General features: G+C 40.6%; 1 protein-coding gene and 1 long non-coding RNA gene across 4 annotated transcripts in view; one reads left to right on the top strand and one right to left on the bottom strand.

Annotated features, from left to right (window-relative positions):
* The first annotated feature begins 4191 nt into the window (after positions 1–4191).
* Positions 4192–14627, top strand: part of LOC116328992 (cyclic nucleotide-gated cation channel beta-1-like) — a 21197-nt gene continuing 10761 nt past the window's right edge. The window contains exons 1-15 of one of the 2 annotated variants that reach the window (XM_039613862.1): positions 4192–4291; positions 6565–6691; positions 7241–7280; positions 7379–7430; positions 8472–8574; positions 10640–10659; positions 10778–10792; positions 11094–11193; positions 11712–11736; positions 11821–11893; positions 12255–12367; positions 13160–13217; positions 13575–13604; positions 13902–13962; positions 14061–14088. In XM_039613862.1, coding sequence (XP_039469796.1) covers positions 6566–6691; positions 7241–7280; positions 7379–7430; positions 8472–8574; positions 10640–10659; positions 10778–10792; positions 11094–11193; positions 11712–11736; positions 11821–11893; positions 12255–12367; positions 13160–13217; positions 13575–13604; positions 13902–13962; positions 14061–14088 — 844 coding nt within the window. In that variant the 5' untranslated portion in view covers positions 4192–4291; position 6565. Of the gene's footprint in view, positions 4292–6564; positions 6692–7240; positions 7281–7378; positions 7431–8471; positions 8575–10639; positions 10660–10777; positions 10793–11093; positions 11194–11711; positions 11737–11820; positions 11894–12254; positions 12368–13159; positions 13218–13574; positions 13605–13901; positions 13963–14060; positions 14089–14627 lie in introns of those variants that run through there. The other variant, XM_039613863.1, reaches the window with a different exon arrangement.
* LOC120440722 lies at positions 4273–13598 on the bottom strand. Of its 2 annotated transcripts, XR_005613476.1 has the most exons (4): positions 13386–13598; positions 9501–9613; positions 8427–8621; positions 4273–4348 (listed from the first exon to the last, which is right to left on the bottom strand). It is a non-coding gene; the product is annotated as an uncharacterized LOC120440722 (long non-coding RNA). The 2 variants fall into 2 exon arrangements; XR_005613475.1 differs by lacking the exon at positions 13386–13598 and having other exon boundaries at positions 9501–10310.

Below are 14627 nucleotides of genomic sequence, written 5' to 3'. Positions count from 1 at the left end.
GTGTCAGAACAGAATTAAGAGACTGCTGTGTGTCTGTTTGTGATGATCAGTCTTCAGCAGTGACACTTCCCGGCTTTCTGTCCTCTTCTGAAGTTTAGCGACAGGTTCACTGACAGTTTCTACGGCCCGAGTGAGACACAGCGTGGTTTAGCCCTGCTAATATTTATCCAGACAGTATGTGATAAAGCAGGTGCGGCGGGGTGGAGCGGGACAGTGACGGGGTTTTATTGATCGTAACAGGGTCATTATGTTAAAGGAATTTCAGGTGGAGAATCCCCACGTGGTCTCAGGTGTGTCCCAGCAGGAAGTGACCTCCCTGTGGAGGGAGGGGGTGATGGTGGCCGGAGAAATTAAAGTTGAGACATTGACAGGTTAGATTGTCTAAACGAGCTGCTATGGTGATGCTGAGCGAGCCATCACACTCATTCAGCAGTCATCCATGAGTCAGCCTTTCTGATGCCAACAGTTTTAATCCTCCCTGCATGAACAGAAACAGGCACATTCACTGTTACCACAGACGGTCACAGCTGGAGCAGGATCAGCAGGAAACCCTCCTGAAGAACAGTTAACAGCTGGAAAAGGTGACCAGGATTCAGGGAGGATTCAGGGTCACCTGAATTATGCTGCAATAGATCTAAGGTGCTGGGGGATTCCCATGATGCACTGGGTGTTTCTTCTTCACTCAATATGTGTTAATAGACCTCTCTGCTGAATCGTACTTGTTATTAATCTCTGTCTCTTTTCCACAGCATGACTTTATCCGGTCACAGCAGATGGCCCCGCCCCTCCCTGAGCCTGGTTCTGTCAGAGGTTTCTTCCTGTTAAAAGGGAGTTTTTCCTTCCCACTGTCGCCAAAGTGCTTGCTCATAGGGGGTCATATGATTGTTGGGTTTTTCTCTGTATGTATTATTGTAGGGTCTACCTTACAGTATAAAGCACCTTGAGGAGACTGTTGTTGTGATTTGGCGCTGTGTAAATAAAATTGAAATTGAAAATATCTGATGCAGGAGTGCAGACAAAATAAAAGGAATTATTGTTGAGAAATTACATTTTTATCCCTCAGAGTCTCAAATCTAATTGGACAAACTAACATCATTTTTTTTTGCCCTGCATTTCTTTCCTTTGAGAAATTCTTGGGTTGTTTTTGCAGTTTTCTTTGGGTCACTGTCAGTTTGCATATGAAGCTCTGTCTGATCATCTCTGCAGCATTTGTCTGAGTCTGAGCAGAGACTACAGGCCCGTGGACTTCACAGCTCTTCAGTGACCCACTTCCACTGCAGCCATACACGCTCATGCCATAACAGTACCTCCACCATGTTAGACACATGATATGGATGCTTCTAGATCATGAGGTGTTTCTCTCCTTCTGCGTACTTTTCTCTTCTCATCATCCTGGTAAAAGTTCATCTTGGTTTCCTCCAACAAACAAATGGGTTTTTTCAGAGCTGTGTCGGATTTTTTCGACTTCCTGTTCTTGAGTGTAATCAGTGGCTTGCACCTTGTAAACTCTTGATTGTAGACTTTGATAATGACACTACAGTAAAACCTGAAAAAGAAGCTAAAGTTTTATCTTTTTATCCGCTTCTCTTTTATAAAAAGCATTTATGTGAGAAAAGTTAATAAAAGAGAAAACAAACACAAAGAACTGCCCGCAGAGAGCTTCATGCTGTAAGGAGTTTCACAGTCTGTGGTCGATCCTTTTAGCTTATCCCATTCTGTTGAAATCTGTATGGCTTGTAATTTAGTGCACAGCACAGGCAGAAAAAACACCGACAGGTTAACCTGCACCGTGATGACACCATCCTCGGCTTTCTCCATAGCTGCTGGATAAAATCCAGACTCATAGCCATGAGTCAGTGCTCGATTGGGAAACCCTGGGATGATTTACTGAACCACCCTGATGATCCTGACAAAGTTGTTGGGATGTGACAAGTCAGATAAGAAAAAGATATCCTGGGAATGCTGGACTGGATTCATGGTACAGGGTTTGGCTTCTGTGTATTGGGGCTATAAAAACGAGGTGTGCAGTATGGGGTCATGAGTGAGATTAGCTTCTCTGAATAAGTTGTGCAGAAGATTTCTTTCTTTAAAGGTTTCATACGGCTGCATGTGTTTTATCTACAGTAATCTGTGCTGGTGTAAAACTCCCTTTTTTGGCTGCAGCTATATTTTGTTTGGGTAAACAACGTCTCTGACTATTACTTGTTCTAGAAAAATGTAAATATGTGATTCCTCCTTTGAAAGCTGTTCTGTAAAAGTGAAGAGGCCTGATGAAGGGTGTTTTCTTGCTGGGAGGTGAGGAGGTTTACACAGTGGTGTAATCCAGAGGAATGCGAGCTGAGTTCAAGCTGCCCTCGAAGGGACGAGCTGAACTCTGAGGGGCAGAAAAAGAAAATAAGGACTGTCTGTGTGGCTCTGATAACACAATCAGAAACTCAATGTCGTCAGAGATATGAGAGCTGAGAAACGAGAGCCGGGTCTGCTCCGTGTGTGAAACTGAGGGCGACGCAGATCATCCACAAGAGGGCAGCAAAGGCCAGTTCACCCGAGTCCACTGCAGAGCATAAAGGCTCATTGTGTGACTGTTATTACACTTCATGACACAACACAAAGAAAAATGAAGCAAACAGGATGAAATTTTTATGATGCAGCAGAACTGAAGGTCAAACATCTGCAGGGTGCAGGAAAGGAGACAAGGGAAGGACAGAAGAGAAGATTACATTAAAAACAGAATGGAGACTGGAAAAGCAAAAGAAGCAGCGAAGGAGGAAGGAAGGAGAGAAAAATGTCCGACCCTTATTTAAGGTGCTCTCTGAGATGGCGCTCAGGTATCTGCAGTGCCTCATCCGATCCTCTGTTTTGCTGACACTGGACTTAACCTCGTTAGCAGCTAATCCTCAGGGCCACATTAACAGCTTTAACATGGAGTCGCCACAGTGTGCTGCAGCCCAGAGCTGTAAACAAGCTCCAGAACCAAAACCAGGCCCTTACCAAACCACCTTTATCCAAACCAGAGACAAAAAAAGGCTGTGAAACGTCCATGGCTCTGAGAACAAATGAGGCCTCCGAGCTGTGGAATCAAACCTGTAAATAAGAGTTATTAACAGCTTTAATACAACAAGTCAGCGACAGTGATGGTACTGAACTCGACGTGTTAGTCACCATTAGACCCAGAAGCTTTTTCCCTGACGTAGATTCAGTCATATGCAGCAGGTGGAATTTTAATAACAGAGAAATAAATCATTAAAAACAGAACCTAAAAAGATTCTTTTAAGAAAGCTTTTTAATTTTCTGCCCCTTGTCTGTTCTTTGCCCAAAACACCTCAACTAGGAGTCATTCAGGACGTGTCCCAGTCAGATGGTCAAGCCAGCTTTCGATATAGAGGAGTAGCAGGTCTGCCCCTCCTCAGCCCTCTAAGCCCAGAGGAAGCTTTACGCTCAGTTTCACCACTACAGACCAGTACAATCTGTCAGTGTCACACTGGTATTTCCCCTTACTCAAGAAGAAGACCGTGAGAAACCTGAAGTCCACTGCTTGAGTCAGTGAAGTCTCCAATTCCTCCAATTCTACAATTCTCATCCCCAGTCCAATCAACACCTTGGGCGCTTTGTTGCTCTGTGATTCCTCCTTTGAAAGCTGTTCTGTAAAAGTGAAGAGGCCTGATGAAGGGTGTTTTCTTGCTGGGAGGTGAGGAGGTTCACATCCAGAGGAATGCGAGCTGAGTTCAAGCTGCCCTCGAAGGGACGAGCTGAACTCTGAGGGGCAGAAAAAGAAAATAAGGACTGTCTATGTGGCTCTGATAACACAATCAGAAACTCAATGTCGTCAGAGATATGAGAGCTGAGAAACGAGAGCCGGGTCTGCTCCGTGTGTGAAACTGAGGGCGACGCAGATCGCAAAGAGTGACTGACTGGGGGGGTGGGCTGTTGCCATTTGCACAGAGGGGATGTTCTTGGTCGGGGATAATGTTTATGTCGATGGTACCCAAGGTTTCCCATCGGAAGATTGTTTTTTTTCGTTAGTTATTTGGTGTCCGATTGCTGGATAGATCTAAACTTTATTGAGAAACCATTGTGGTTTGGTTTGAGGACTGTGGTTCCCTTCATGGTTCAGTTTCTGAAAGTGTAACCTGATTCCATGTCTCGCCCCGCTCTGCCTTTCATCGGCTTAGTAATCTTGTTAGCAGAGTTCCTACGTAATCCTCCCACAGTGTTCAGATCCCTGCAGGTCTATACGGCTTCTTCCCCGCAGCTCTGTGGGATGCTGCTGGACCCCAACTGAGCAACTCAGGTAAGACAAGAGACGCCCAACACGTTGACCACTGACACCTCCATGGATGCTGCGTAGCTTTGAAAACAATGAAATAAAGTAGATTAGTTGCCGTGTTTCGCTTACAGTTCAGGTGCATGCCCTGGTTTCGAATGGTAGTACCTGGTGATTTTTACTGTTTAAATTTGTTTATAGTTATAGATCAATTTGATCTTCCTGAACCAACGAATCAGGGCATATTTAAGTAACTTTGAGCGCATGAAGTCAAAATGGTTTGAAACTGTGATCTAAGTCATGTCTGCTGTAAACTCACCAGAGGTGGTCTTCTGTGAGTTTTTCTTTACCTGAACTGAAGGTAGGGGGTGTTGGTGACTCCGAAATCCTTTGAGAGCAATTTGTAATTTGGGATGACAGAGTTAAAACTGACTTAACACAAATAACGAGCTGCAGTGTGTGGAAACAAAAATCCAATCTTTTAGTAAAAAGTGGCACTACAATAATTTTAAAATACAAAAAAATCAGCCTATATTAAAACTATACTTATGTGAAAGTATTAATTAACCAAAAATATAAAGTGCAAAAGTAAAAATATAATTTATGCATCAATTCAATGTGTAGGTGTTCTGTTTTTAAATATTACACTCCTGAAATATAATAATGTCTTTTTATATGGTTAGTTGGATAAGTTTATAGTTTTCTGTGTAACGCATCATTAATTACATAAATATACGTCTTTAAACCTGCTTTAGCTGTCAGATAGGGAGTGTAGTTTACGGCAATAAAAGGCAGAATATTTACCTCATAAATAAAGAGGTGATGATGCATAAAGAAGCATAAAATTAAAGTAACTTAAAAAATATACTTAGTTACTTTACTGGTGTAAACCATGGTCCAGATTTATTTTGATAATTCTGGTTTGACCTGAGGGTTCGATCAGTTAGGAAGCTCTCTTTTTTGGCAGTTATCTGAAAGTCTAAAAAGAACAACCAGTCAATTCGAAAAGCTCCACTGCTTTCCTAAACCAGCTGATTCGCTCACCTGGTGAAAGAGCCAACTAGCTTTTCAAGTTATTTTATAAACGAAAACAAAAAGCGAGAGAGCCAAAGACACCATGAAGTCACGGACAGATGAATCCTTGAGTTTTACTTTTTAAAGCTAGACTTGCTTATATTTAAAAAAACATGGTAAGTCTGTGATGTTATCTGCTAATACAACCTGGCTTGATTAGCTTTGCAACGGAAATCAAGATGCTAATTGTAGCATATGAAACCAGGCTAGCTAACCTAGCTAAATATATTAAAACTAAATATAAATATAAAAAAAAATAAACAGCTGATTCTTTAGTGTGACTTAGTCCAACTAAACACAGAAAAAGACATTTTTAGTCGACCAACCTTTAAAGTCCAGAAAAACAAAGACACTTCAGACTTTCAGATGAGTTCATTATTTCAATGCACACAGCAAACTTTCACATTGCTGCACCTTAATCCTGATGCCAGGTCGTCAGGAGTCAGTTGGTGGTTTTTGTGGGACAGCCCTAAAATGGTAACATCTGTACCCTAAAAACACATTGCATAATGCTAACGTTGCATTTTATCACAAAATCATGCAGCTTTACCAGCTAATGCGTCAACTTTGTTCTGTGGTTGAAAACAAGCCACACAGAGACTTTCTAATAACCTAAACACAATATATTTCAGTGTTAAATTTATGGTAATGTTGTTGTATTTCACTATCAAATTTAGTGTTTTAGAATATAAATATAACATGTTCACATTTTTCCATGTTGGCTTTCCTTTTTTAGAACCGGAAACATTTAGATAAGAGAACATTTTCCCAGCTTGCTAATTTTTGATGGGTTTTAATGAAACACATTCCTAGGACACTGACTAACAAATTAGTCAGCTTTACAACTGGCTATTTGGCACATACCCCAATTAGAAAGTGAAAGTGCCAAACTGGAGACCAGTTTAAATGAATGTATGGGTGCAGTGAAGAGCCGTTTGTGCTGCCAGGCCTCCTGTGGAGGATTAGGGTCAGCATCGGTCTGATCTAATTCAGACTGACACTCAGCCAGACATGATCTAAACGCCATTAAGTGCAGCGGGAAGCGGGTCAGTTGTAAACTTAGCAGAGATACAGCTAATTATGTTTGGTTTCCATGTGTCCTCATATCCACAGGCATTTCCGTAGTGATTGTAAACACAGAGCCTGCCCTGACGGGAAGAAGACGATAATATTTAGAAATAGGTTCACACTGTAATGGCTGACAGTGTCTGTTCTTCTTCTTTGAGGATGTTGAGCTGGGTGGTCAAAGTTGTTCCCCAGCCGCCTGAGCCCAAAAAACCAGAAGAACAGAAGGATGCTGCCCCGCCCCCTGCTCCTGCCCCACCCCCTGCAGCTGCTCCGCCTCCAGCTGCTGTAAGCTTTGCCCAACTAAAAAATGTTTTATTGTGTCATGTTTACGGAGCATTGTGAGGCAGAATGGGTATGCATCTTAAAATTTCAACTTACTGAGTATCTCAGAATTCTGCCTTAATAACTCAAATTTTTGTGCTGTTTTGGAAACCACAAGTCTGTGTGGTATCAACGACACTTTAACAAAAACACATGTTATTAACAATGTCACAGAAAGGATCTGCTCTACCCATAATATTAAACTGAAACAACAATGTTGGTGATTGACGGAGGTTACCGTTACTATGGAAATGTTGAAACCCGTCAGTTGATTTGTGAATGTGAAACTTTAATCAATCATATCATCAAAATCAAATATTTTTTTTTATAATCTTGATTCAGCTTGGAGCTATGGACTATCATGATTCTGTAAACTATGGTGTTGAAGTGTCTGTGCTAAATGTCCATCATGATACTAATAATTTTATCCAGAAACAGTATTTGCACTGTTACTTTTTATGCATTATTTTAGTTAGATATATATGAGATGACTTTCTTTTGTGTGTTAAACAGGAGAAGAAAGTGAAGTTTCAAGATGAAGTCAAAAGTGAAAGTAAGATCATTCACATGCAAATCATTTAACTGTGTGCAGCTCAGTCGGCATCTTTGTTTTTTTTAAATATTAAACATATATCAATGTTTGACTGACAGCACCAAAAGCTGAAAAACCAATGCAGGAACCTCAGACAGGAGCGGAGAATGGGTAAGTTATAAGCTACAAATATACCACACAAGACACAATGTTTAAACTTAAACACAATGTTGAACCTAAACTATACAAAAGGAGCCAGCAGTGCAGCTCATATTTTCCACCTTATTTCCTGAAACCTTTCCTCCTGGTTCCATAAAAATGAGTTGTTATTTATACACAAGTTACAACTGTATTTCCAAGAAATCCCTACACACATTGGTTTTATTTATAAGGAAAAATATTTTTCAAAATGAGATTTGTTTTGGAAAAGTACACATTAACAGTATTATAACAAACATTATAGTACAACTGATGAATATACAACTCGGAGCTCCCAGTTCAAGCTATGGCTGATAGCTACATTAGCCTAAACTGCTGCTAAATTAGCTGAAATCTAATGCTAATCTAGTGCTTCAAAGATAACTGAAAAACTGATTTTCCTCTGAATTTTCTTAATATTTCTATAGAAAAAATACCTGGATATTTATGACATTTTATAAAATGTTTTTTTTAATTGTTTTTATTTTTATTATTATTTTTCAGTAAAAACCTAACTTAAAGGTTTGATTAATCCTAAAACCTAATATTATACCGATTTACTAATTAGTACTAAAAGCTCTAAAATTCCTGTTTCATTCAGCTGTCAGACTTTATTAAGAGTTACCGTATTTTTCGCACTATAAGGATTTTTAATTTTCTCAAAAATCGACAGTGTGCCTTGTAATCCGGTGCACCTTATGCATGAATTCTGGTTATGCTTACTGACCTCGAACAGTTTTTATGTGGTACACAGCGCTCACAAATCTGTTAAAGAAATGTTTTAGTACGACTTTGGTAAGGGAAGTAACCAGGGACATTTTCCGTTTACACACTAAAGATTAAATATCTCTTTATGTTTTTCAGCCTTTAAACAAGCTGCATAGTTTCAGTAGCATTTTTGATTTTGAGCCCTGATTATATTTCAGTTCAGTGTTACTTTAGGAGGGAAAAAAATCTTTGCTTTGTTACCTGAGAATGAATAAAAAGCCTGATTTTAAACGTTTACATCCTCAGCCCGACAGCTGGGTCTCAGAGCGGCATGTTGACGTGGATCAGCGGCGCGTTGCCTCAACCTGCAGTCTCACCCAAAATGAGCCGAGCAAACTCCACTGCCAAGGTGAGGTCCTGATAACGACCCCGGGATCTGACGCAGTCAGACTCAAGCTACATTTTTTGAAAAAAGAAGTCTGTTAGGTTTTCGTACACACCAGATGAAATCTCTGTTGGTTTACAAGGTGGCAATCCTGATTTTAGCCCTTAGTCAGTTTTTCAGATTTATTAATCCCCAAATAACGTAAAATTGATCGCAGCTTACCCACACAGCCACTAGTCACAAACACTGTTGCATGTCAAGGCAGAGATCGACAACAATGAGGTCAATAAATAAATAAATACATTAAAAGTAAGATAAAAACTAGAATACAAGGAGAAATGTCTAAAAATCATCAACCACATAATCATTTTCTTTGTTATTGACACATTTAAGTCCACATAGTTATCATCACACCACTTCACAAATTCAGGTAAAACAAGATCACAGTGCTATCAGATAACGTAACTATAAGTCTGTTCTCATAAGACGTCCTGCAGATGTCGGTGTACATAATAAAAAGAAGATGTGCCAGAACAAAGCCCTGAGGTGAACCAGAGCTTGACAAGATCCTACTGGACATTTGTCCATTAACGAGGACCTCGACAGTCTCTCGCTCTCGCACAAATATGAGGCTGCATCTTGTTAAAAGCAGAGGAGAAATCAGCAAACAGAAGTCTTGCGTGAGAACTGGGTTTTCGAGGTGCATACAGACCGTGTTTAATATAAAGAGTTTAATGTCATCCACACTTTTACTTGGCTGATAAGCGAAATGCAAAGGATCAAGTTAACCATTAATGGAGGACATAATGATACTTTTTAAAATCTTTTCATGGATTTTCATCACTAGTGGTGTAAGTGCAACTGGTCTAAAATAACTAGTTAACGGACTGTTAACAACTCGATGTCAGGAGTAGAGATCTTCTCACGAACCACAACAGTGGTACAGTTACCTTTTGTTGACATAGAAGCACGCGCCTCCTCCCCGTCTCTTGTTGGTCGTCTCAACTGAACGAAGCTCTACCCTGTCCGTTTCAGGTCTTCATCCCGATCCAAATGACTGATTCTGTACGTTGGACAAGAGGATTGTAATTAAAACAATGTAATTACTGTTAATTACTGCCGTGGTAGCTAAATTTCAGTAGGTGTGAAATCTCAGTTGTATTGTTTCTCTAGACTCAGCTGTAAGTTTGAATTGGTTGGATTGTTCAAGAAGGAGTCAGGATCCAGAAACTACGGGAAAATGTCGGCACCCAGAGTGATGGCAGTGTTTCACTTAGAGCAGAAAGGTCTTTTTCACTCACACTAATTTGTCTGCATATTTGTATCCTTGCATCAACTATATATGTAATCATGCCACTAAAACATTTGACTGTGTGTTTGTTTTGATCGCACCACCATACATTCATAGATGTATTACAGTTTTTCTGTTAAAATACACTTTGGTCCACATGGGAGAAAATAAAACAGGGGGACTTCAGAAGGGTGGATGACCTGACGCGTACACTGGTGTTTTGTTTTGACTGAGGATACTGAAACAAAACCAGCAGCTAAAAAATTTAATGATTTATTATTCAACAAATCAAATACTGAGTATTGTGATGATTTGAGCTGCCTGTGCTGTGAACCTTCCAGAACATTAACTGTTCCTTTTTTAATAATAGGAGTCACGAAAAAACAAAAAATAAACAGAAGCAGAGACACAAAGAGACCACTTACAGTCAGAAACTGATCTCTTTGCCCGTTTCTTCTGCTGACTTATATTCTCCAGGCATGATCGACTCTTCTAGTGTCCAGTCCTGACCTGACCCTGAATGCTCACTGTCTTTATAATTGGCTAACAAGCTCACCTTAACAGTTTCCCAGGATTATACCTGTAGTCCTTCCTGAAAGCTTCATCTTAACCCCATACCTGCTCGGCGCCAGTTTGAGAAGTTAGTTTGTGATTCAGAAAACGGTGATGTTTTTACGAGTCTCGGTCTGATTGATTTGAACATCTGCTGCAGCTGGATCTAGCAGCTCTTTCAGGTCCAGCTCTTTTATTGTTCTGATAGTGTTTCCTTCTCTTTTCTCTCAACCTGCCTACTCACAGGAGGAAGTTGAACCAGCCAGGTAAACACCTGTGTGTGAAACAGTTCTGTGTTCAGTCTCGTGATATTTGTGTAGAAGCCGGGAACGTCAGAACCTGTTAGACTGAAAGTAATGGACTTTGTACTTTCTGCCCTGACAGTAAACCCGAAGACGAGTGAGTAACCACCATAATAAAAACTAAATACTGATCTGATTCATAAGCCGATCAGCAGGCATATTGCCAAATAGTGAACAGCTTTAAAAGCCTATCAATGAGCAGAATGCCAAATAGTGAGCAGCTTATCAACAGGCTGGATGCCAGAAATCGAGATTCTTTACGAAAAGCACCAATAGATGAGAGGCCAGATAGCGAGCTGCTGTTTAATCCTTCATTAAGCTTCGCTGGATCTTACGCAGCGCCCCCTAGTGTCCTGTAAAATCCCACTCACAGTTATTAATGCATGTTTCTTCCTTAGAAAAGGGATGATTGCTTGGATATCTCAGGGTTTGGAGAAAGTCGTTCCTCAGCCTGAGTTGAAGAGCAAAGAGCCGCCTGCAGCTGAGCAGCCAGCAGAGGTACGCCAGCACTGACTGATGGACTCCAGCAGCTTCATCGGAAAGCTGGATCTGTTCATATCTCGGCCAAGTTACTCCCGGCCAGTCCTTAATTGCACCTAAGCATTTTATTTTGAAGGTCTCACTGTTGTTGTAAATAGTGTTTGTTTTAAGTATCTGACCAAACCCAGCCATTGACCGTCAGCTAAACTTATTAAAGTTAATTTACAGCTCTGATTTCAGTTTTATTTTAAACAAAACACATCTGACTCTGGAGTGTTTAGTTCATTATTAGTTCTTTTTAAAAAAACATGTGCTAAAGTCCAACATCCACCACAATCATTTAAAGAATTCCTGAACAGAGCGTGAAGCCGTGGAAAGCCAAGAAAACCCCAAGTGTGTGGAAAGCTCAAAGTAATCTTAAACATTGAAAAATCATTGATTACAGATTAAGGTCTGCAGTGTTTCCTTCTCCATGACTACATTTTTAGCTTTTACCAAAATTTTCCTGCCTTGGTCACATGTTTGTTTCTCCTCAGGTCCGTCAGGCAGCACCTGCTCCAGGTGAGAACAGACCTGAATATGTTTGCAGACACAGGTTGGATTTTAGCTGCTGCTCAGTCAATCATCAGTTTCCTTGTATTTCAGCTGCAGAGCCTCCGGTTACTGTGGTGGAGGTGAAACCGGACCGAGACGACAAAACTGAAAACAAGCCACCGAGGTCAGCGTCCTGTTTTACAACATTATCTTTCATTCATAATTTACCATCAGAGAAAAGAAATTTCTTACACCAGAACAGCAACAGCAACGTCTGTCCTTAAATAAGCTGCTTAATTTGCTTAGAAGCACGTCTGTGTTTTATTAAGACGCAGGGGCGGACAGGACTATTTATACATTAGATGTTAGAGGTGAGCAATGGGTGGGGAAATGAGACTCAGGTGAAGATAATTAAGCAAAACAAGAAGTAAAACTTGAGATAGAGGAGAAAATGAGACAAACAAGACAAAGAAACAAAACTCAGCCATCTCACAGGAACCAACTGTTCGTGCGATATTTCAATCTGCCTGTATTCCTACTCACAGCATGATAGACTGGATCAAACACGGCATCGAGAAGGTGGTTCCTCAGCCAGAGATCCATGTTCGCTCAAAAACAGAAGGAAACGAGAAAGCTGAAGCTCCAGCTCCAGCTAAAGGTATCTTTACTTCTTATTCAGCCACAAATCCTCATCATAGACCTATTTAACTCAGAGAGATGGTCTTTCATGTTGTGGTGGTAAATGTTTGATTTGAGCCGCTTTGCTTGGTTCAGCTCAACTGAATCATCGGGAATATATATTCTTTCCAAAACAAACATTTGGACATTTAATCACCATTGACTGGCTGTGCTTTGGTGACATTTAGTACTGGTTGAAAAATAGCTCCAAAAGAAAAGGTTGTGCCAGTGTTGGTGATGTTATATACTTTTTGAAGGTTCCCTGGACTAACCTGGTGGACTTTCAAACAAATCAAAGGTTGTGTTTAAAATTTGATATAACCCTTTTGTCAGTTAGAAGGAAATATACGAATGGACTTTATTTGTTGCAAGAGACAGCATCATGTCTGCCGGGATTGTTGGAGTTCCCTCAAAAGTTATAGACCAACACAGAGGTCAGCATAGTAGTAGATAACCTTCACAAAAACCAATAAAATCATTTTACTGCAGGCTTTTTTGAGCATTTTTTTGAAATACATGTTTCAATATTATTCAGCAAGATAATCTTTACGAACTGATGACAGTTTTCTGATTTTTCAATATAAATGCAGTTGCTAACAGCAGCTTAAGCTAACACTGACGTCCTCTCATCACATTAAACATCCAACATCTTTAATTCTATTTAGCCTCTTTCTACCAGATGCCTTTTCTTGGACATGTAAAACTTTAGGATTCAGTGGTGCTGTTTCGTAAAATTATGCTAATCTGATTTGTTCCTCCCCCTTTTAAACAGCTGAAGCTCCGCCTCCAGCTCCTCCACCTGTCCCCAAACCAGCCCCAGAGACCGAGAAGTGAGTCAAACCTTTGTCGCTGTATCGTATCCTGTTTTAGAATCTTTAAATGGGAATCAGGCCCTGCGGAATTATCTATTTTACTCTAAATTGGACTATAATTTACAAAATGAACATCATGTTTGATTCAGTAAGATTTAAAACTAGTGACTGAGACCATAAACTCACCAGGAAGGTGTTACTTAGCTCAGCGATCAGGTGAGCAGGAAGTACATTTTCTCACAGCCTTCTATAAAATCATACCAGAGGAGTCGCCCTCTGCTGGTCATTAGGAAGAATGCAGGTTCAAGGCAGCTTTGCAGCGGCTTGATTTTTCAAACGTGGAAGCTCAGGTCTCTTCTACTTTTGTCCTCACAGGTCCACCAAGGAAGCAGAGGAGCCACCAAAGTAGGTGGAAACATGTTTATGTTGAAATAGCATAGCATTCTGTCCTTGTTAGCAGGGAAGCTAGCGTTAGCTAAGTCCAGACAGAAGAAAAGCAGTTCAGGGTCAGGTTTGGTCCTGAAAACCAAACAAACCATCCCTCCGTGACTCAGTGGAGATGTTGACCGTAGTTTTCCTAAAAGTTACCTAACGCACACTGAAATGCATCATGTGACATTGGTGCTTGTGGTGTGCGTTAATCCTGCTTTAAGGCGCATTGTGTGATTGATTCGATCTAAAGTCTTCTTGTTGTTCTTCCAGCATGATGGGCTGGATCGTCAATGGGATTGGTCGCATGTTGCCTCAGCCCGTGCAGAAGTCGGTGAGTTGCTGCCATACGTCGCTCAGCTTTCGCAAACATGCCATAAAACCCCAGTTAGGTCAGGTGACCTGAAGATGTCATCTGTTTCCTTCATACAGGATGCAGGAAATGACGAGGTGCAGACCAGTAAGTACAACAACAAACCAGCATCAGAGTCGCATCACACTCAGTTGTGAGTTTATTAGTGGCTAATTCTACGACGAGCAGCTTGGACAGAAAATACTGAGATAGAGATAATTTGCATCCACCCATCCCAAAGGGAACAATACGACAGGAAACACAGCTCGATGAGGCCGATATAAGTGCAGGTGAAAAGGAGACTTTTTATATAGTGTAGCTTGTTTTGAGCAGCCACCTCTCACACATGAAGATCCCCAATATAGACTTTCTGAAATTGGCTGAAAGTTGGTTATAGAAATCATGCTGAATGAAAACCTGCTTTGTCCTTACATTGTGACTCTTGGAGTGGGTGTAAAATGAATTTGGTTGGTTGGATGCCTTCATTAAATATACTAAAGTTGTATATAAAAACATCTGCTGATTTAAAGGAAGTGAGGTGGGAAATTTCTCGCATTTCATCGTTACAACCAAACTTTTCGATGACAAACATCCTAAACCAAGCCACAGACTTAAGCCAATTAAAAAGTAATTTTCTTACTACATCT

The sequence above is a fragment of the Oreochromis aureus genome, linkage group 1 (genome assembly GCF_013358895.1).
Source record: "Oreochromis aureus strain Israel breed Guangdong linkage group 1, ZZ_aureus, whole genome shotgun sequence".
In the NCBI taxonomy this organism is placed as follows: Eukaryota; Metazoa; Chordata; class Actinopteri; order Cichliformes; family Cichlidae; genus Oreochromis; species Oreochromis aureus.
This window is presented reverse-complemented; position numbering and strand designations above follow the sequence as displayed.